This window comes from Bidens hawaiensis, unplaced genomic scaffold (genome assembly GCF_021521415.1).
Source record: "Bidens hawaiensis isolate Kalapana, Puna unplaced genomic scaffold, B.hawaiensis_p1.1 tig00008535_1, whole genome shotgun sequence".
NCBI classification, from domain to species: Eukaryota; Viridiplantae; Streptophyta; class Magnoliopsida; order Asterales; family Asteraceae; genus Bidens; species Bidens hawaiensis.
The window spans coordinates 913,568-936,455 of record NW_027491610.1 but is presented as its reverse complement, the minus strand read 5'-3'; the positions used below and the strand labels follow the sequence as shown (position 1 = coordinate 936,455).

General features: G+C 31.7%; 3 protein-coding genes across 3 annotated transcripts; 1 reads left to right on the top strand and 2 right to left on the bottom strand.

Annotated features, from left to right (window-relative positions):
• Positions 1–771: 771 nt before the first annotated feature.
• LOC143529334 (nascent polypeptide-associated complex subunit beta-like) lies at positions 772–3,626 on the bottom strand. The gene is made up of 6 exons (XM_077025153.1): positions 3,553–3,626; positions 2,343–2,410; positions 2,095–2,246; positions 1,966–2,022; positions 1,825–1,872; positions 772–1,131 (listed from the first exon to the last, which is right to left on the bottom strand). Exons 2-6 carry the CDS (start codon positions 2,408–2,410, stop codon positions 974–976), a joined length of 483 nt encoding a protein of 160 aa, XP_076881268.1. The 5' UTR covers positions 3,553–3,626; the 3' UTR covers positions 772–973.
• A 4,259-nt stretch (positions 3,627–7,885) lies between these two features.
• LOC143529373 (nascent polypeptide-associated complex subunit beta-like) lies at positions 7,886–9,355 on the top strand. The gene is made up of 6 exons (XM_077025188.1): positions 7,886–7,953; positions 8,156–8,262; positions 8,663–8,713; positions 8,798–8,854; positions 8,937–8,975; positions 9,222–9,355. Exons 1-6 carry the CDS (start codon positions 7,886–7,888, stop codon positions 9,353–9,355), a joined length of 456 nt encoding a protein of 151 aa, XP_076881303.1.
• Positions 9,356–10,454: 1,099 nt separating this feature from the next.
• LOC143529360 (calcium-dependent protein kinase 32-like) lies at positions 10,455–19,314 on the bottom strand. Its single transcript, XM_077025177.1, has 8 exons — positions 18,211–19,314; positions 17,345–17,468; positions 17,099–17,242; positions 14,773–14,925; positions 14,160–14,275; positions 13,909–14,076; positions 13,586–13,816; positions 10,455–10,717 (listed from the first exon to the last, which is right to left on the bottom strand). Exons 1-8 carry the CDS (start codon positions 18,721–18,723, stop codon positions 10,574–10,576), a joined length of 1,593 nt encoding a protein of 530 aa, XP_076881292.1. The 5' UTR covers positions 18,724–19,314; the 3' UTR covers positions 10,455–10,573.
• Between the last annotated feature and the right edge of the window lie 3,574 nt (positions 19,315–22,888).

Here is a 22,888-nt window from a genome sequence, read left to right as displayed (position 1 = left end):
CATAAAAATCCAAAAAATGTTAAACTTGAATACAAAGCTCGTTGTGGCTTGACAAACCTAAATGAGCTTCAATACAAGGCTCAAGCTTTCATTGACGCTCGAGCTCAGCTTTTTTTGAGCTTTTTATCAATTCATTCTCAAATAGTTCGCGAATGACTTGACAGGTTTGCACCACTAATTATACCTTATTAATGTTAACGCAATACAGTACACTTCAAATATTATGGATGTGTTGTCATACAAACCGTGTGTGCTTGACAACAAAAAATGATCAAACAATGTTATATGATAAGCAGAAAAAATGGTCACGTAGTTCGTATGAGTAGCAAATCATACAATTTTCTAGTGTTTTGTGATAATGTGATCAGTCATGGTATACACAATTTGCTTTTAACATTTGTCTCTTTAGATTTTGTTCACATTTTGATCTTTTAGTGATAAACATAATATCCAAGTCATATTTAAGTTTTGCAAATTTGATAATTTTAAAATTGCCTATCAAACAACAATACAATCCAAGACCCTAAAATCTTTTAGTCCGTTGTTACTAAAAGTCATTACAATGATTACGTTTGTCAAAAACCTACATAGGCTAACTATGGTTTTAAGTTGACTCGAACTGAACTGACCACCAACAGGTAAGCTGGGTCGACCAGACCTCACTGGCTCTAAGCAATATAAGGCTTTCATGTCAAATCAAAACACAATGATCAGATAAGCAATCAAAACATCAAAGTATATACTAAAAAAACGCAAATATAAAATCATAACTTCAAATAAATCAGTGTTTCTTAAAAATAAATCATGATCCACCAAAATAGATAATTCAACCAAAATCTGATAATCGCATGGCAATGCCTGCATAATTAAAACCAAAAAGATCGAAAATAACTGTGCAGTTTTCTACCCTCCCTTTCCTCAAAAGTAAAAAACAGAACATAAATAAAAAACCTTGTTCTCGAACAAAAAAAATCTAAGATTTCTGTCCTTCAGCAGCTGCTTCAAAGGTTTCACCAGCAACAAGATCGGGAACCTCATCATCATCTTCTTGTATTGTTGCCATACTGCCTTCACCTGCCCCAGCCTGACCTTTTTGTAGCTGCTCAGCAATTTTTTTGAAATTATTGGCACCTGCACAAACAACATTGTCAACCACAAATCAAGATTTTTTATACATTGTTTGAGTATAGAGCCAGCTATACCACATAAGTAAGGTTAAAAATAGCTGTTTTTGGAATATATTTGTGTATAGAAAAATCAAAAATTTATATTCATACTGTTAGTAGTACTGCAAACGAACGAAATGTAAACAAGTCATGAAATGTTTAACAGGAAGTTCGTTCATGTTTATCAAAAATGAACAAAAAAGAACACATGTCCCGTTCGTTCATTTATGTTAAAAAGCGTTCATTTCGCTCATTCATTTCAGTTCGTTTATTTCATTCATTTACATGTGTTTATGTTCATTAGCGTACGTTTGATAATGATCCATTCTTTCATGTTCATCAACCATTCATTTATATTGTTTACGAGCAAACACGTACATGTTCCATTCGTGTTCATTCAGCTCGTTTGCAAGCCTAACTTAGGGTTTTAAACAGCAAGATAATATGCAGTACCAAATCCAGATACTACCAACCTCTACCAAAATTACAAAAACAGCAACTAGCAATTTTATGCCGAAAAAGAAAGTAAACGATAAAAGTTAGCTGATATTTCATGTAATTTCAGCTGCTAGAAAAAAGCACGAAATGAGGAAAAATACCATGCTATTTTTAACTGTAACAAAAAAATGTAAAACCAACAAATAAGCTTTAAACATACCCAACTGGTTGAGCAGATCATTCACTTCGGAGGCAAAATCTTCCAAATCTAATTACCATAAAAAAAACTTACATGTAAGATAACTACATAACTGAATAAACAAAACAAACAAATTAGTTAAAATAAATAAAATAAACCTACTTTTTACTTGAGTAGTACCACTGACGACCCAAGTGTTAGCAGGGACTAAGGCTTGAACTGAAAGACAACAGAAATTAATATTACCAAACGCTTTAAAGTTTAAACAGAAATAAATTTAAAAATGAATACCTTTAGGATTCAAGAATTGGATAACTTTATTATCATCCTTGAAAAGTCTAACTTCCTCAATTTGAGGGATTGAGTTTACTCCAAGTCTTTTCAAAGTGCTTTGTAGCTTTTTGTCATCAGTTGAAGTTGTTTTGTGCACAGCCTTCTTCTTTCTGTAGGTGTATAATATTAACTTATTAACTTATATTAGATAAACTCATATAAATATGTGCTATACATTAAAAAACACATGTGTAAAAAAAACAAACCTTCTAACGCTACCCTTTCCGCCGGTGCGAACAGCACCAGCCATCTTCTGCAGCTTTTCAACATTCATCTGTCATGTCATAAATTTAAAAAAGCATGTCAATAAAAGTAAAAAATAAAAAAATTGTTCACTCAGCATCCACCTAGATAAAGATTATATGGGACGCTACAGATTGTTCCTAATACTAGACAATGATTCGTTTAGATCGAGAAATCCAACAATATTATATGGACAAATGATGATAAATATGAATATAAAACACATATATTAACTGATATTGAAACACAATACACAAAGGACAAGCAAAGCACCCAATCAAATAGTTATAAACTAATCAAAAGAATTGCATTTAAGCATACAATTACATATAATCAAATACACAATTGAATTATGAATCTGGATATAAAACACATTGATTAAGTATAATTAGAACACAAAACACAAAAGACAATCAATGCACATATCTAGTGATGATAATCTAATCAAAAGAATTGCATATTTAAGCATACAAATTGAGGTGCAAACAAGCCTAGCTGCTCGCAAAATTACTCGGGCTCAAAATAAGCTAAGCTTTTTCAAGCTCGAGCCTTGAGCTCATCGAACCTTGTGTAACTCTCTTGGACTTCTATGTATTAATGTTTACACCCTACAACACGAGCTAATACTAATCTTAGACTAGTTTAAAGTTTTTCTCAAAATATAAATTAATTATTAAATAACAAAGCCCAAGCTTGAAAAAACAGCTCACTACCTCGCAAAAACAAGCCGAGCTCGAGCCTGGTTGTACGTAAAAACACGACCGCAAGGTTTAAATAAAGATCTAAAAGCAAGCGATCTCGGGCTCTCAGCTCGGCTCGTTTACACTAACACAAATATATAAAATCAAACACACAATTAATAATTAATAATGAATATGCATATATAATAAAAACACATAAATCACCTAAACATTACACCAGCAGAAAACCAAAACTAATATACAGCATAACCTAAAACCCTAATTACCAAATCCACGTCATCATAAACTTACGTCACACGTAACACATAAACCTAACAATTTAAACAAACACGGAATCAGCATCTATTAAAAATAATAATAATAATAATAATAATATTATTATTATTAACACTCTGTTTTCATATTTATAATTACAAATCGAATGTGTAATGACATTGGAGTATACGTAACGGCAAGATTGAATCGGATTTACCTTCGGCGGCGACGGTGGAAACGAACGGTGGCCGGAAAATAATTATATTATTATTATTATGGAGGTGGCGGTAGTTGGGGTTTATATAGTGGATGATAAAACCCTAGTTTATTCTTTTGTGATGAGTGTAGGATTAGTCCTATAATATTATTTTCAGTTTCAGTCCTCCAGGAATTAATTAGCTCCTTTTTTTAAACGGTAATCGAATCCTTCAAATGGGACTACTGGTTGGATACACTCGCCTTCTGATACGGAAAAAACCCTCACTTAAGGCCAATGTTTGTGAACACTCGCCTGAAAGAATCCAACTAATGAACGAAACATACTCACATAGTCTCTCATCATCATCCAGTGTCGTCAAAACTAAATAATGGGGGCAAGAATCGACCCGTGTCACATGAAACACCAAGTCTTTCCATTATCACTTCACTATTAGCTTGTTGACAAATTAATTAATTAATTAGCTCATAACAGAGTTAGTCAATTATACTAATAGAATATAGGGGAAAGTTAACATACAAATAAAATTAACGTACTGAACGTGAAAATCAATTAGAGTGATTATCTATACAAATAGAGTAACTGAAAGTTAACATACAAATAAAATTAACGTTTGCACATGTGAACTCTAATGTTATCTCTATATATTTATATCATTATTCCTCACAATATATATTAGTTGCGACTCTTTGACTTAGGTAATTTAGACCGAACTATGCAAATTCTCGTGTTCTTTATTTTTACGTTGTTTGTTTGTGTGTGTGTTTGCAACCAAGCTATACAATTTATTATATAGAAAATCATCTAAAAGACTATTAACATTTGAATACCCTCGTTTTACTACCGGTTGTTTTATTTGAAATGCTTTTGATAAGTAGACAAATAGAACTTTTAAGTAGAGTCTTGTGTGAATCGGCTAATATGACACCTTTGCTATATATATTTATTATTCTTATTATTGTTGTTATTTAAATGGTAACTCATGCCTCCTAAATTTTCACATTATTGTGTACAATATAACTTGAATTCTCATCACTTGAAAGGACTTTATATTTTCAATACCTTGATACTGTTGGACTACAAAAATACAAACTACCATTCATTTAGTAAGACGTGTTATATGTTATTATACACATATCAGAAAATAATTGTATGTGTATCCTAAGATATATGTGACTCGTAATCACTATCTGTTTTAGGCTACTTTTAGCTCATGTAGTATACTTTAATCCCCTCAATATGTGACTTAAATGCATGCAATACACGAATGACAAATCGCGCATCAACTTTACACTTGTACCATAGGACAACATTTTCTCAAAAATTCAATGCATACGATAAATGTGCTCGAGTATTATAAATAAGCTTTGTTGTTTATAATGATCTCTACATAACGAGTACAAGAAGAAACTAACAAAAGCCATTGTATTGCATTGGTTTTATCTAAGTTTGCACCAATAAAGACCCGCATTTGATGCTTATTGTCACACCCCGACCAAAGGCGGCGGAACATGCCGGGGTGCAACGATTGCTTATAAGCGCATGACACTATTTAAAGCGACAATATTTAACAAACTCATTTCATTTCACAACATCGAAAATGTCACATAACCAAATATTCATAAGTCAAATACAACAAAATATAACAAATCAAATATTGTTCATTTTTGCTAATATCCTAACGGTATTTGTGACGTTTTCTTCACCGAACTCCAAAATCAACCTAGATGCAAACCTGTAACATTTCATAAAATAAAGTTTATCAACACAAAGGTTTGTGAGCAATTCATAAGTTTGAACAATAGATATATAGTATGAAAAGCCACAAAACCAGTATACAAAACCATAAATAATAGCTATAAACTTGGATAAATAGTTATCGCTAACAAGTTAGCGACACCCAACTATAAGGGGTTGCCAAATAGTTTAGAATTTTATAGTTATCGTTAATTGCATTACGTTAACGACACCTTGCCATGAGGGGTTGCCAAATGGTCTAGGATTTATAGTTCCACCATCAAAAGCGATAAACACATAGGCAAATAAGCATAGAACACCAAATCGAGCAATTATTCAAGTAAAGTATACAACAACGTTTGTGGTTTAAGACCCAAGTATAAAGCATTTAGTTTAGATAAGATGAAATGTCACCCCCAAAATAAAAGATAGAAAACGGGGTATGAAGTTACTCACGTTCAAGAATAAAACTTGATCGGTAAAAGATGAATAACCGGATGGATGAAGTTAACGAGCAAGGCCTAAATGACAATAAAATCTTGGATTTAGAATGGTTGTCTTGAAGATCTTTAAATAAAATAATTGTTGCAAAAACTAATCAATTAAAGTTCAAGGTTTAAAATGTAACTATTTAAGAATTTATAATAACAATCCTTTAAAAATGTAAGTTTGCTCGAAACCGGGTTAAAGTATCTAACCTTAATATTTACTTAACCAATGTTAAGTAATAAGGTGGGAAAAATGCTAAAATGCAAGTTCCTTTGGGACAAAGATACTAAAACGGGTTTTTAACGAGTGTTCGGGTTGTCGGTTCGGGTCTTGACAAATGGTCAAACCCAAAGTCAACTTTCCAACATATTAATTGTTATGAGATAACTCATTAAAATATACTAACACTTAACCAAGTATATAGATCTATTGTTTAGAACTAACAACGCACGTTAAGCGAGTGTTCGGTTTTGTCGGTCCAAACTATGTGATGAGATCAAGTTGGATCCAACAATTCCAAGTACTTAAGAAAATAATTAAAATTAGTTTGTAAACTATTTTTAAAGAAATATACAAGTCTTGATAGCTAAAAACACACTTGTGTGTCTTAAGCGAGTAAAAGTCGGTATAGTTCGGTTTGGTTCGGTCTCCATCTCACAAATAGTTCATAGATGGTTTCTACATGCCCAAATATCATACAGCTTGAATATTGGTTTATAAATGAAGAAAACTTAAATTTTACAACTAAAAAGTTAACTACAAGTCTTTTAAGCAAAAGTTTCGGTTTAGTTCGGTTTTCATCTCCCAACGAGTTCATAGATGGATTCCATATGCTTAATATCAAAGAACTTGTAAAAATGATTTTTAAAACTCAAATCTAGCAATAAACATGTTTAAACAACTATTTTAACAAAACTAGTAAACAAAAGTTCGGTTTCCGGTTTGGACTAGTTTCGGTTAAACCGAGGTTAGTCTTATACAAACCCACACCATGGAACTTGTAAATAAGATGAACAAACAAAAAGGGTTAGAAGATAGTCATAAGTGATATGTATAATAAGTTATGTGTGTGTAAATATATATCAAGAACACGAAGTCCTCCATGAAGCCTTACCTTATGACATTCGAAACTTAACCAACCGGAGTCGGTGAAGTAACAAATAAAGGAAACAAGGGGTGTGTATTATATATATGTTGTACCACCATATTAAAGAGTTAGTAATGTTAGATGAACAAGTTAGAATTAAAGATAAAACTCAGTTTGATTTTTAGAAGTCAAACCTTCAAGAACACAATGAAAATAACCTTAAGATCTTTGAATTTGAGAGAGAATTTGGAGTTGTAGCAGATATTAATGGATGGAAAGGGTGGTGTATATATAGGGTAAGTTGAAATGGTCAAGCATAAAGGGTCTTGCTTGAAAATGGGGTGTTTTGGTCACATGTTTACATAAAAATAGCCAAAAAAACGAGTTGCTGCAGGTATGCCTTCGCGCTACGCGACCGCCCCGTCGCGCCCCGCGAAGGGGTTTATTTCCAGATTTTCAAAAATGGCAGTTTTGGCCCCCGAAGTTCGTTTTAAGTGATTTTAAGCGTTTTAATGACCGAAATGAATGTTTTCAAGACCCAACAAGTGTAAAACAATATTATAACATAAAATCCATCATTTTTATTATATCAAAGGTTTCGGTTTACAAAACGGGTCGGTTTACATCAATAAAGTTTACAAAACAACTACGAATCGAGACCCGAAATTGACGAATGTCACACTTATGGACGTAAAATCTTATGATATGCTTGCTCTATCTTCTAGTTTTACCACGGTTTCTGTCCACCGGCCATATATAGCTTGTTTCTCCCATTGAAGCCAAGGTGAATCAATTTCATCTATATTATATAAGATTTTTAGTACTAGTTATGTGTTTTATGTGCAAAACAATTTACAGTTAACACACATCAATTAACATTTGTGCTTATATTAATGTTGTGCTTATATTAATGTTGATAAATAAATACAGTTGCACCCTTGTGGTCAACACCAAAATGCGGTATGTGACCCCCTTAAAATCAGAGTATTATATTGAGATATTTCTTTGTATCCATGGCAGATGGATATTGATAAGCTAAAGACAATGGCCGGCGTTGTTCGCATTGGTGGGAAGGGGAGCGTTAGAAGGTGCGTTTTTTTCCTGTTATCGAGCATACATATTTAACTTTTACAAAACATGTTTTTACATATATAAACTTTTACATATTTTAACAATAGTAACTTTAAAAATTGTATATATTTTAGAAAAGTTGCATGAGAGATGCTATTAGATGCATAGTGTCATAATACAATTCAGACTTTATATAAATTACTATTTATTTACACACAGAAAGAAGAAGGTTTTGCATAAAACCACAACAACAGATGACAAAAGGCTGCAAAACATTTTGAAAAGAATTGGAGTAAACATAATCCCACAAATTAGCCCTGCTTGCGGTGCGCACATATGATGTATATATGTGTGAACCCTCGGGTGGGCAAAAGTGAAATTGCACTAATTTTGACGTTATTTTACTAATCTCGTGAAAATAACGTTAAAAGTGACGGACGGTTAATCAGGCATCATGTAGTGGCGTTGATAGCCGAAAGACAAGGGTACATGCACCGATCAGCCGGTGTCCCGATGATTGAGTGCTATGTGCCTTATGTCCAAGGCTTGATGCAAAACTACTATCGAGCCAGGGGTCTCACCGGAAGCAGCCTCTCTATCCTTATGGGGTAGAGGTAAGGCTGTCTACATCTTACCCTCCTCAGACCCTACTATAGCTTTGCTATTGGTGGGATATACTGAGTACGATGATGATGATGATGATGATGATAATCCCACAAATTGAAGAAGTTAACATTTTTAAGGATGATACAGTTATCCAGCTTTTAAACCCTAAAGGTACATAGTTTTAATAATAATCATTTGTTCTCTTTTTTATTTGTTTAAAACATTAGTTTTTTTTTTCTTTTTTTTGTGTTTCAGTTGAAGTCTCACTTCCTGCTAACACTTGGGTTGTTAGTGGTTCTCCCAAAACAAAAGGTAGGTTGATGTAATCCAACTAATTTTTATCTTGTTTATTCAAATTATGCCAATACTTGTGATTTTTTAGGTGTTGATTCAGATGCACAAGATTTTCTCCCAGACATTCTTAACCAGTTGGGTATGCACATAACTTATTTATCTTTTTACAATTTTTTATGTTCCTGATAAAAGGAGCCAAGGAGGTATTTATGGTACGAATCAACACTTGACCGAATGTCCGAATGTATAATTACATATCATGTGAATCAATGTAGCTGAATCTAATCATCTAGATAATTATGATTAGTTTTCGTATTTCTCTTTTTTCTATGATTCCTTAAATAATATTAATGCACTCATATATATAACGATCTGTGGTATACAGGGCCCGATAAATTAAGAGAATTAGTTGAAGAGTTACAAAATTCAGGTCTTACAGCAGAAGAAAAAACTTTGATAAAGTCCATATTTTTAAGATACCATATTGGTGTGAATCAAAGTGTTAGCAGAAAAGATTAAGTAGAACAACCGAAGTTGGCAGTTTTAACCAATTTGTTTATATATTAACTGAGTTATGTTGCGTTTTTTTCCTAAAAAATCACACTTACAAGTAGGTAAAACTAGAACAAGTCAACCTTTTTTCATTGCATATTACCTCCATTATTTGTTATATCTATTTTTTTATACTTATTGTCAAGGAGATATTCTTTAGAGGTAAGTACTTAAGCTGATAATCAAAGTGCTTAAAATCTAACCCTTCGTATAACCATCCATTTATTATAATCTTAAAGTTGTAATAATCAAAGTGCTTAAATTTAAAACGGCATAATTTTCAGAAGCAGGCACTTTGGCTGATAAGACAACCGTTTGGGTAGATCGCTTGCAAGGTGTGGCCCAATCTTTTTGGCAGCTTACGACGAAGTAAAACTTCGTGGCCCGTTTTATAATGTCATTGTTCTAAGTGAAACGATGAGGTACGATACACTTTATTTTGTAAGGGAACATAATTCTTAAAAAAGTCGGTTTCTAACCGTTGTCGTATATAGATTTTGTAGTTAAAGGTTAATTATTTATGATTGTGATTTGCAAATTTATTTACTACAAAGCAAGTTCTAGTGTAGCAGATCCTACTTTATAATGCCCTGCCCCTTACCACTCTTACAACTTTGAATATGAAAATATCGCGATTCAAGTTGATGGGTCGGCGTGAACATGACTTGTTTAATAAACAGGTTGATCTGCTAACACTATTGAGTTTTATGTAAAAGTATGAATGCTTGTGGTGCTAAGTTAGTATTTTATGTAAAAGTACAAACGCTTGTGGTGCTATGTCAGTTTATCGTGCTTGCATAACGTTCTTGTTTTGTCATACGTTGTGATGTGTATGTTGTATACTTCCATTACCCTTTCATAGTTTCATTCATAAAGAAAATGTTCGCTCAACGATTAAAATTTCCAAGAAAACACACGGCAAACGCAAGAAAAAACACCATAATATAGCTTACAACTCATCCTTTTGTACTTTGCACAAATTATATAAGCAAGATACATATTTACATCCAAGAAAACACTATTTTACTCCCCATAATGATAATTCCCATGCATTTAAGAAACATAATGAAAAATGAAATGAATAAACCCCCAACAACATATTACAAGAACATTAATAACAACAATAATATAATAATATTATAAAAGTTACAGTCACCAGAAATTTGTGTTTATGTTCCCTATATATCAGTTTAAGTTCATTGATCCGTCTTTGAATAACTTCAAGCTAAGATTATTGTAACGTTCTCGTGAGTATTGTCTAGAGGCCTTCCTCCAATCGGTTCCTGCTTTCATCATTGCGGTGAATTCCTCATAACTTATTCTTCCATCCTGCAAAATTCAAACGAACGTTGGATCGGTTTTTCTTTTTTAGAGAGCGTATTGAAATAGATTACGTGACAATAAATGTAACATCCCGAAATTTCTAAAGTAATATTTATTATATTATTTTGTCGGGTGAAATAAACGAGTTAGTGGAACGATAATAATAATAGCAAAATATGAAGACTTAGTAGGATAATTAGATGGGATTAGATATGGACCAAAAGAAAATATGGGCCTTCGGTCCATGGGTTTAAGGGAGTATAAATACCCCCTTAAACCCCAATCCTTTCCATTCCATCCATTTATCCATCCTAATCTCTGCACACTCCAAAACACACACAACCCGAACCAAGATCCAAAGGCGAGGACCCGAGCTCGTTGGTGCTAGATCGTCGTGACGAACCAAAGCAACAAGACCAGCTCGTGTTTGTAGTTCGACTCATTTACGGTACGTTTATATCGAGAACTTGTTCGTTTAGGTTTGGATTAGTATAGAAATGATAGATCTGTGTTTGTATGGTAAAAACGAATCCAACAAAGCTAAACTTACTGAAAATGGATATGATTTGATGGGTTAATCGATTGATAAAAGAACCCGTAACCTATATGCCTAAATCGCACCCTTTAAACATCGATGTTAGGTCGATTTGATGATTGAGGTTTGTAGGCGCTGGTCAGACGATTCCGTGGATACCTAAATCGAGTTATTTGGTTAAGAAACGAAGACGATTAAGGGATTTAAGGACGAACAGTACCTGCAGCTGGACAACTTCGCCTGCAAACTAAGTTCGCCTGATGACGCCTGCAAAACTAAGTTCGCCTGATGACAACTTCGCTGCAAAGCTAAGTTCGCCTGATGACAACTTCGCCTGCAAAGCTAAGTTCGCCTAAGGTTTAACTACGCCTAAAGCTAAGTTCGTCTAACTGATAACTTCGCCTAAAGCTAAGTTCGCCTAAGGTTTAACTTCGCCTAAAGCTAAGTTCGCTTAAGGTTTAACTTCGCCTAAAGTTAAGTTCGCTTAGAAAATAAATTAAAAACCAAATGGAAAATGTGTTAAGACAGTTAATGTAAATAAAATTTTTCCAAGCTGACCTGGCAGCTCGACCCCAGCCAGGGGCTCTGCCCCTTGGACCCTGCTAGGGGCTGCCGCCCCTAGACCCCGCTGCCAGCCGTTCGTTGTGGGTCATATAAAGATAGAAATACAACATGAGTAGTAGTAGTTAATTGATACGTGTAAATATTATACAGTTAGCCGTGCACAGCTCAAGAAGGGAATAACGATTAACGGAGAGCGTAACAGGATTCAGGTGAGTTTCTAGCCCCATTTATGTGTTATGTTTTCGGGGCTGTGTGCATACTCGATATGTTTGTTAATACGCTTATCCTAAGAGATAAGTGTATGCCTTATGTGAATAATGTGATATGTATGAATGATGGCTTGACGGTACGTGAACGATCTTCGGATATTGCACGTACTGTCAGGTTGTAACGCTAAGTATAAGGTAAGTATGATATGTATGCTTATGTGTATGAATGTGATAAAGTTAAATAAAAAAAAGGAAAGGATGGTTGTATGGTAACGAAGAGGGAATCGAACCCTACTAATATTCGAGAATTAGGGAACCGAACCCTACTAATATTCGAGGAAAGAGGGTACCGAGCCCTAATAATACTCGAGGAAAGAGGGTACCGAGCCCTAATAATACTCGAGGTATGATGTATGGTTGTATGGTAACGAAGAGGGAATCAAACCCTACTAATATTCGAGAACTAGGGAACCGAACCCTACTAATATTCGAGGAAAGAGGGTACCGAGCCCTAATAATACTCGAGGAAAGAGGGTACCGAGCCCTAATAATACTCGAGGAAGGAGGGTACCGAGCCCTAATAATACTCGAGGAATGTAGGGCGTAATGCTCTTTATAACGTAAGATATGAAAGTAAGTTAATACAAAAGAAAGTATGAAAGTATGAAAGTATGAATGTAAGAATATAAGTTTATGTGTATTGTATAGTGTATGATTAACTAGAACTCACTCAGCGTAGCTGACTTTTAGTATGCACGCAGGTGAGTAGGATGAGACAGCTCGCTTGAGGAGACACGTGGCACTGAATAAGAGGCTGGCATCGGAAGACTCAAGACATTTAAGTTTAATGTTTCGTTTATTTTGAAAGACAAAATGATGTTTTAAGACAAGACGTGTTTTGTTATGAAATGTTTTATGAAAGTTTTTATATTCCGCGAAAGTTTTAATGAACTCTGATTTGTAAGAACTGTGTTTATGAGTAAATCCGACGCTAAAGTAAGGCTACCGGGTTCGGGGCCTTACAATAAATAATCTAAATCAGATAATCAACTCTTATATAAAATATATAGGTGGCCATTTGCAAATGAAATGATGAGCACGACACGAAATATGAAAATTAAAATATGAAATTTTATGTTCCATCAACTATAAATATACTCTTTTTTTTTACAAATAATCTGTTTGTAAATATTTGGAAAAAAAAAATTACGATGTATAAGAATATAGGTTGATATCTAAAATGTGTCGAAAACCTCTTTAACTATCGAAACGTAACGACAAAGTCACAGATTTTTATATTTTTTAAATAAAAGGTCTTTTTTCCTTGATTAAATCCTTCTAACTTTTTAAAAAAATCATTACAAAAAATTCTTGTAATCTTATTTGCATAATTTAATCCAGATCGTTTTTTCAGCATTTAAAAACTAAAATTTTAAACCGTATTCATCAGAACCGCTTTCTTCCAAACAGTGTAAAAATCGATTATTACGAACTCAAGTCGAAAAAATCAGTTTCATTAAAAAAATGATAAAATATGTAGAAAATGAATGAATCAAACAAACAAACCTTATCAGTGTCAACATCATGAATAATGGCTGCAATGACTTCTTCATTGATGGGCTCAAGTTCATCAGATAAGGCTTCTCTTAGCTCATCAATCTCAATATATCCGCTTTTATTTTGATCGAAAAATGCAAACGCGTCTTTAAGATGATCGTCGTTGCCCATTTTCCTCAAGTGAACGGAAATTGCAACGAATTCTCCGTAGTTTAAGTACCCATCTCTGTCAACATCTCCCTGTAGAACATAATTTATTAATAAGTAATGCCTGTTATAAGATTAAATATTATTACAATATCAATAACACACTAAAAACATATATAACTTACAGCATCCATAAGTATCTGAAGATCCGCATCCGGGATCTGCTGACCAAGTTTTTGCAAACCAACTTTCAACTCAGTGATGTTTATCTTCCCTTGTTTGCTAGTATCCATCAAATCGAATCCCTGTTTTATTCCCGCAACTTCTTCAGCAGATAAATGTTCAGCAATCACCTGCAATTATAATTTAGAATCATCAAAAAGATTTTCTTATAGTATCCACACAAAAAAAAAAAGAACATGAATTTTTAATGTACCCTTAACGCTCGTTTCTTGAGCTTGTTCATCACCGAGAATTGCTTGAGTCTTGCTTTAACGGTTTCACCCAAAGAAACATTTGGAGCCTTTTTGGCATTTTGTATCCAAGGATGATCTGTAATAAGAAGTTAAAATTAGAACTTTTAAGTTTTTTTATAAACATAACCAAATAATAAGAATTGGTCAATTGGGTTCCTTTTTTATAGCTTTTAACAGGTCACATAGAAAATTTTAAATAAAAAAAAACAGTTATAGAACACAGGCCAAAATCTACCAAATAGTGTCTTTCCGATGCATAAAACCTCATAACTTATCAGTGAAATAATAATATTTTTGTAATAATATTCAGCACACTGTTTATAAAACAATGAAAAATTAGGTACTAAAAATCGTGAAGGGCCATTTTAACCAGTAAACCAAATAGGGCACATGCTAACCCGCGACCCATATTTGGCTCATTTCAACCCGAGAACCATATAGGGACTGTTTTAACCCGCGAACCATATCGGACTCATACTAACCCATAAAGCAAATAAAACCCGTTTTAGCCCGTGAACCATATAAGGCCCATTTGGTCACCTGTACCAAAAAGTAAGGATTTTTTTAGATTACCAAGAACTTCTTGAGCAGTAAGACGCAACTTCGGGTCAGGATTTAGCATCTTTTTAACAAGATCCTTTGCAGAATCAGATACTTTGGGCCAAGGGTCCCTTTTAAAATCTACAACCGATCGAATGATTGCTTGTGCAACTCCTTGCTCAGTTTCTGCAGAAAAAACAACCCATATTTTAAAACATATAATTAATTAATTACAAATCAGTGCATAAACTTTAATGAAAGTGCTTAAATATATATATATATATATATATAGGATGAATATCCTTAATAGGATGAATATCATTACAAAACTGTTAAATTATTTAAGAACTTGAAGGAACCCTTAAAAACTAACATTTTTTATAAATTTTTTTGTATGTTAATGTTATTTGAGTGTAAATTTATCATTTTTTAAATATATATTTACAATTACAATTTTGAAAATTAGTTTTTATAAAAATCTATGTTTTGTTTTACACATATGTACATTTGTTAGTACATAAATTGTACACATATGTAAACTTGTGATTAATATATGTAATCAAAAGTTTTTATATAAAATATGACAAAACTACTCTTAAATAATGTTAATATATAAAAAAAGTTAAAAAAATGTTTGGATGTTTAGAGTTCTTAAGAGTTCTTACCTTTTTTAAAGTTCTTAAATGATAATAACCCACATATATATATATATATGTAATATATAGGGTTAGTATCATTTAAGAACTTTAAAAAAGTTAAGAACTCTAAACATCAAAACATTTTTTTTATATATTAACATTATTTAAGAGTAGTTTTAAAATACCTTCCAATAATGAATAAAATACAAAAATCTAGTGGACCGACAACAATGCTATCAATATTCTATAACGGTTACATAATAAATGTTGCTAAGAAAAAAATGTTGAATTTTGGGATAAATTTGGTACTTTTTTTTCAACTGAATAATTAATGCATAGGTGACAATTATAGCCCATTTATCTAGAAAATAGCTGACTTTGATTTATGCTTTATCACCAAGGGCGAAGCTATGTGGGGATCGGGGGTGGCCCAGGCCACTGCCGTTTTCTCCGTTAGTATGGTAAATTTCGCGATTTTTTTTTGAAATTTTTTATAGGTATTAAGCGCAGTCACCCCCGATGTATTTTTCCAAAGTGCTACCGGTCATTACTGATTTTTTTTATAATTATAATACCCCATCGTTTGGTTTTTTTTCTAAAACCTCGCAATATTTATATACAAAAGTTACAAAATAGCAGTTGAATAGTAAATGATTTGTTTTTATAAATATTTTAGGTCTTTGCAAGTCTTCTTCTAGGTATTCACCCTTAGGGATGAGATCGGTACCGTACCGGTGCCGGTATCGATACCAAAATATTCAATTCGATACCGGTATTGAAGGTAAAATTTGAGATATACCGTTACCAAAACTCAAAACTTTAATATCTATTCGGTACTGATGGTACCAAATCTGTACCGATTTCGGTACCGGTATCAATACCGAATTTGCTTATCCCTACTCACCCTTCTTCTCGCATCATCATGGATATTTTAGGTCTTTGTTGGTTAAAAAATTATTTTAATTTTTTTTATTGTAAGAACAATTGTTTGAATAAATGAAGAAAAATTAGATATATAGATGTCATATTGTTTGATCCTACCCGAATCGAATCACCGACCCGACCCGAATCACCGACACGAACCTAATTGTCGACCCGAAAATTTTTGAGTCCGTGACTTTGGTCACCCCCGTGACTAAGCCCAAGCTTCGCCACTGTTTATCACTAATGGGTCAAGTGGATAAATTTTAAAAACTTTATGAAAAACCGAAATGTGTCGAAAATGACTTCAAATTGTATTTTAAAAAACAAAAGTTGAGTAGAATTTTAATAATATAATACATGTGACCACATTTAATATATGAACAATTTATTAAAGAGATAAACAAAATATGGATCAATCAAACCCAAACCGAATTGATCTGTATTTATAGTTACTCGTTCTGACCCGAACCCATTTCAACCATTTACCCAGCCCATTAACCTAAAAAGGGTTGACTTGGGTTCTATTTATACAAAACGGGTCAAACAAGGAAGCTATAAGAATACGGTTAAAATTGGAATGAGTCAAAAATAAATACAGAATTTTTTTATCAAAATAAGGTTGATTTGTGTTTTATTTATCCCTAACGGGCCAAACGAGTCAGCCCAACCCAACCAAACCCGTTTTGGTCCGTATTTATAGTTGCACGTCCCAACACGAACCCATTTCCAACTGTTACCCTACCCGCCCGACCCACCCTTTTGCCACATGCAACTTAATGTAAAACCTAAAAACCGACCTGCCCAAAATGGTGGGACACCACAAAGCAATATGTATAGGATTACACCGGCACTCCAAACATCAACTTCCAGGCCGTAATTTCTTTTTAGGACCTCGGGAGCCATGTAGTATGGACTACCTACAATCTCATTGAATCTTTCCCCTGCAAAAATGATGAAGAAACATAAATAAATTAGTTTAATGTAAATGTGTTACTAAAAAGACAAATGATCATATAAATGTCATTAGCTACAATCGTGTTTACCTGGTTTGAAGAAAACAGATAACCCAAAATCAATAGCCTTTAAGGCTGCGGTTTCTTTCTTGTTTTCAAACAAAAAGTTTTCGGGTTTAAGATCACGGTGCATAACACCATGCTTGTGGCACATCTGAAATAAAATAAAATAAAAAACAAATTAGAAGCATTAAAATGGAATCAAAGAGAATACGTATTGAAAAACGAGATTTTTTCTCATAGAAAAAAAGGCAGAATCTTAACATAATCAAGAAAACAATTCCTAAAAAGTGGTAACGTGAACTTTTGTTTATTTTCAAAACATTAAGTGAATTTTATATTTCGGCCAAAAACTTACAAACGGGTAACATAAGGTTTAAAGTTTGTAAAACAATTTAATTAAATAAATCATAATTCAGACAAAACACTCAAAAAAGAACGATTTCAAAGAAACAACAAGAGATTCTTTATTCATGGAAAACAAAGAATTGATTCTTAGCATAACCAAGAATACGATGCCCATAAACGGATACCATAAATTTTCTATTTTGCAAAACAATTAAATAAATTATCATATTTCAGAGCAAAAAACTTGTAAAAGATTATCTTTAATTGTATAAACAAGATGCTCCTAATCTCATTAGAAAACAAAGAAACGAATCTTAAAAGTCAAAACTATTAGAACACGATAACATTTTTAACTGGTAAAGCAATTAAGTATATGTATCATAGATCAGATTCAACCAAGACTGCAGTTAAAAAGTTCGTAAAAAAGCAACTAATCATATTCATGACATATATGACAAGAATCTTAGCAACCACATTAAAATCATTTTAGTAAACATTAAGAAAACCACATATTAGTCAAAATTTCCAAAAAAAGGTCAACTTTTCACCTGAATAACCTCAACAATAGTCTTCGTGACACCCGCAGCCGCCCGTTCGGTATAATGACCTCTCGCAACAATCCGATCAAACAACTCTCCACCCTCACACAACTCCATAACCAAATGAACAGCACTATCATCCTCATAAGTATCCTTCAAACTCACAATATTAGTATGTGAAGGCATATGCTTCATAATCTCAACTTCTCTCCTAACATCTTCCACATCAACCCGCGTCCTCAACTTCTTTTTCGATATCGACTTACACGCAAACACCTCACCACTTGACTTATCAGTACACAGATAAGTAACCCCAAATTCACCCCTACCCAATTCTCTACCAAGCACATATGTTTGTTCTATTTGATTCCCAGTTGGGTTCTCTAAAACATAAGGTTTATACCCATTCCCAGTTGGGATCGAACCGCCGTTGTCCAGAGCAAATGGGTTAGGCTTATTTTTCCCTTTATTGGTTTCGAAATCGGTATCGGTGGTAGATGGTACAGCACAGCAATTACCCATGTTTATGATCAAGAAACAAGATAATTCAAATGGGTTATTGAGTATTAGAAGAAACTAGTACCAGTATTGAAGGTTTTGATGAGTAAAAATTGGAGCTTGATGATCAAGAAACAGATAATTGCAGTGGGTCAAAAGGGTTTTCAATTAAAAATCAAATCTTGAAATTAGGGCTTTGAAATCAAGATTTTTGATCAGGAATTGGGTGTAAAAATGGGAGCTTGGTGATCAAGAAACAGTTAATTGAAGTGGGTCAAAAGGGTTTTCAATTAAAAATCGAATCTTGAAATTAGGGTTTTGAAAATCAAGATTTTTGATCAAGAAATTAGGTGTAAAAATGGGAGCTTTGTGATCAAGAAACAGAACATTGAAGTGGGTTATGGTGAATTTGAAGTGGGTCAAATGGGTTTTGATGAATTGATTGGATCTTGAACTTATGGGTTTAAAAGCAAGAATCTTGATCAAGAATTGTGAGTAAAAATGGGAGCTTGGTGGGATGAATAAAGAGGGTGTTGAAGAAGAAGATGAAATGAGGAATTTTTCAACAGCTCAGCCACCATTGGGTCAATGCTGTTTCGTGGACTGTTCCTGCCCATGCCAGTGTGTTAAACTTTTAATGTTATTATAAATTGTTATTTTATTATTATGTTAACTAGGGTATAGCCCGTGTTACACACGGATGGAAAAACATGTCAACAAATATAATAAATTTAAATAACAAATTCAAGTAACACAAAACTTCTTCAAACTTTCGGACCAAAACGTTAACCATTTACTTTGTCTAGATATTAACAATTAAAAGTTACAATAAATTAATGTACACCGAACAAATAAAAAAATCAACAAAAGACAAAGACATGTTCATTCATATTAAACCACCATCAACTTCTTCAAACATTCTACAAAAAGAAACTCATTTTGCTTCACAACCTGAAAATATAATAAAACAATAGCATCCAAATTAAATATATTATAATAAATAATACTATTATTAGAATAAATTGTTAAACTTCTTCAAACATTCTACCAAAAGAAACTCATCTTGAACACTTATTTTTTATTTTTGACCAATCTTGCAACAAAATTTTAAATCACTAACATTAATATTTTGTTAAACTTGCAAATCTTAAAAACGTTTTACAATGAATTTTATGTTGACTTTGAAAATATTAACTTTATCATAAAATCGGTTGCTAAATAAGTATATATATATGTGTGTGTGTGTGTGTGTGTGTTAAAAGGAAAATCAAACCCGAGCTGACCCATTAAAAAATATATATTTAACTCTAAAAAGTTTTGAAATATAATTTCTTATTATGGAAATGTCAAATCCGTTTTAAACTAATTTATTGACTACTTAACAAAAATAGTTTGTAAAAACAATAAAGAATTTAATTTGTTCTTATTTGAAATTCAAAAATTTGACCACAAATTAAAACATAATAGGATTAGATAATATTAATTTTGTTAAACGTATTATGTATTGAAACTTTCTAAGCATAAGTTTGAATATAATAAACCGGTTTATTGTAAATAATTATCTCCAAAAATAATATATAGATTATAAAAAAATACTATTATTAGAATAATTATACATTGAATATTATAAATTAAAAATATAAATTATATTCAAATAATCATGTCCAAAAATAACCGATTGATTATAAAAAAAGTATTATTAGAATATATTATATTCTAATATTTAATATTTCCATGTTTAAGGTTTTTCGAAAATCAGTTAATATTTAATAATAATACATTGAGTAATTTAGGAATCAAATAATAACAATAATAAAAACATAAATTATTTCCTTAATTATCGTTTTTATAGTCAAAGCTTTAAATAGAATTTGAATTACAAATTATAGTAAACATGTCAACTAATAATGGATTAAGTTAATGTACATTTATATTTTTAAAAAATTTTAGAATAAATTATATTTGGAAGATCAATGTTATGCTTTAATATGTATTTTAAAGATCAATATTATAATATAGTAAATTTAGTAAATTTATAATTTAGTACATATTAATAAAAAAATTAGTAAATTTATAATTACTAACGTTAATATTTTGTTAAATCACTAACATTAATAATTTGTTAAACTTGGAAAACTTAAAAACGTTTTACGACAAATGAATTTTCAAATAACTTTGGAAAGATTGTTTAAATTTATGTTGACTTTGAAAAGATTAACTTTATCATAAAATCGGTTGCTAAATAAGTATATGTGTGTGTGTGTGTGTGCGTGTGTGTGTGTAAAAAGGAAGATCAAACCCGAGCGAAACCATTAAAAAAATATGTATTTAACTCTAAAAAGTTTTGAAATAAAATTTGTTATTATGGAAATGTCAAATCCTTTTTAAACTAATTTATTGACAGCTTAATAAAAATAGTTTATAAAAACAATCAAGAATTTAATTTGTTTTTATTTGAAATTCAAAATTTTGACCACAAATTAAAACACAGTAGGATTAGATAATATTAATTTTGTTAAACGTAATATATATAGAAACTTTCTAAACATAAGTTTTAATATTATAAACCGGTTTATTGTAAATAATTATCTCCAAAAATAACATATTGATTAAAAAAAAAAATACTATTATTAGAATAATTATACATTGAATATTATAAATTAAAAAAATAAATTAGATTCAAATAATCATGTCCAAAAATAAACAATTGATTATTAAAAAAAAGTATTATTAGAATGTATTATATTCTAATATTTAATATTTCCAAGTTTAAGGTTTTTCGAAAATCAGTTAATGTATAATAATAATACATTGAGTAATTTATGAATCAAATAATAACAATAATAAAAACATAAATTATTTCCTTAAATATTGTTTTTATAGTAAAAGCTTTAAATATAATTTGAATTTCAAATTATAGTAAACAGGTCAACTAATAACGGATTAAGTTAATGTACATTTATATTTTTAGAAAATTTTAAAATAAGTTATATTTGAAAGATCAATATTATACTTTAATATGTATTTTAAAGATCAATATTATAATATAGTAAATTTAGTATATTTATAATTTAGTAAATATTAATAAAAAAATTAGTAAATTTATAATTAAATTTTTGGAATATTAAAGATTAATATTATATATGAAACAAATAATTTACAAACAAATTTATTAAACATTCAAAACAATTGTATTATTAAATCGAAGTTTTTTACTTTTGATAATACTGAATCAAAATTGGCCGGAAAAATTATAAAGCGATAAGTTAAAGTAAGCTAATACTAGGCCACCAGATTAGATCAGACGAGTATTGATACGTGTAACTTGTACAGTCAGCCGAGCTCAGTTAGAGAAGGGATTTACAGCTATCAGAAAAAGAAGCAGAATTCAGGTGAGTTTCTAGCCCCATTTATGTGTTATGTTTTCGGGGCTGTGTGCATACTCAATATGTTTGTTAATACACTTATCCTAAGAGATAAGTGTATGCCTTATATGGATAATGTGAAATATATGAATGATTGCTTGACGGTACGTGAACGATCTTCGGATATTGCACGTGTCGTCAAGGGAAGTGACTAGCTCTTTACATGGATATTAAATAATAAAGTATAGTGTTCCTTTTATGGAAGGTATAGTGTTCCTTTTATGGATAGTAAAGTGTTCCTTCTATGGATAGTATAGTGTTCCTCCTATGGAAATTATATATGGTAGGGTAATGGTAATGGTTCTTTTAATAAATATTACGTGACGATCCTCCTATGGATATTTATACAAGGTTAAGGTAGTAATATGTGTCTTCGGATACGGGAAGTAATATATGGGAATAAATTGTATGATACCTGATTAACTAGAACTCACTCAGCGTAGCTGACTTTTAGTATGCACGCAGGTGAGCCGATTACAGAGCTAGCAAGAGGATGACGCATGGCATGGATTGAACGGCTGGCATCTGAAGAAAGAAGTAAAGATGTTTTGAATATAAAGTTTTGTGTTATGGTATCAAAGAAAAGATTTAATGTTTTGTAACAAATGATTGATGTTTTATATTCCGCGAAAAGTTTTAATAAACTCTGATTTGAAGGACTGTGTTTATGAGTAAATCCGACGCTAAAGTAGGGCTACCGGGTTCGGGGCCTTACATCAAAAATTGGACAGAAATTATGTTTGTTAATATTTAGTAAAAAAAAA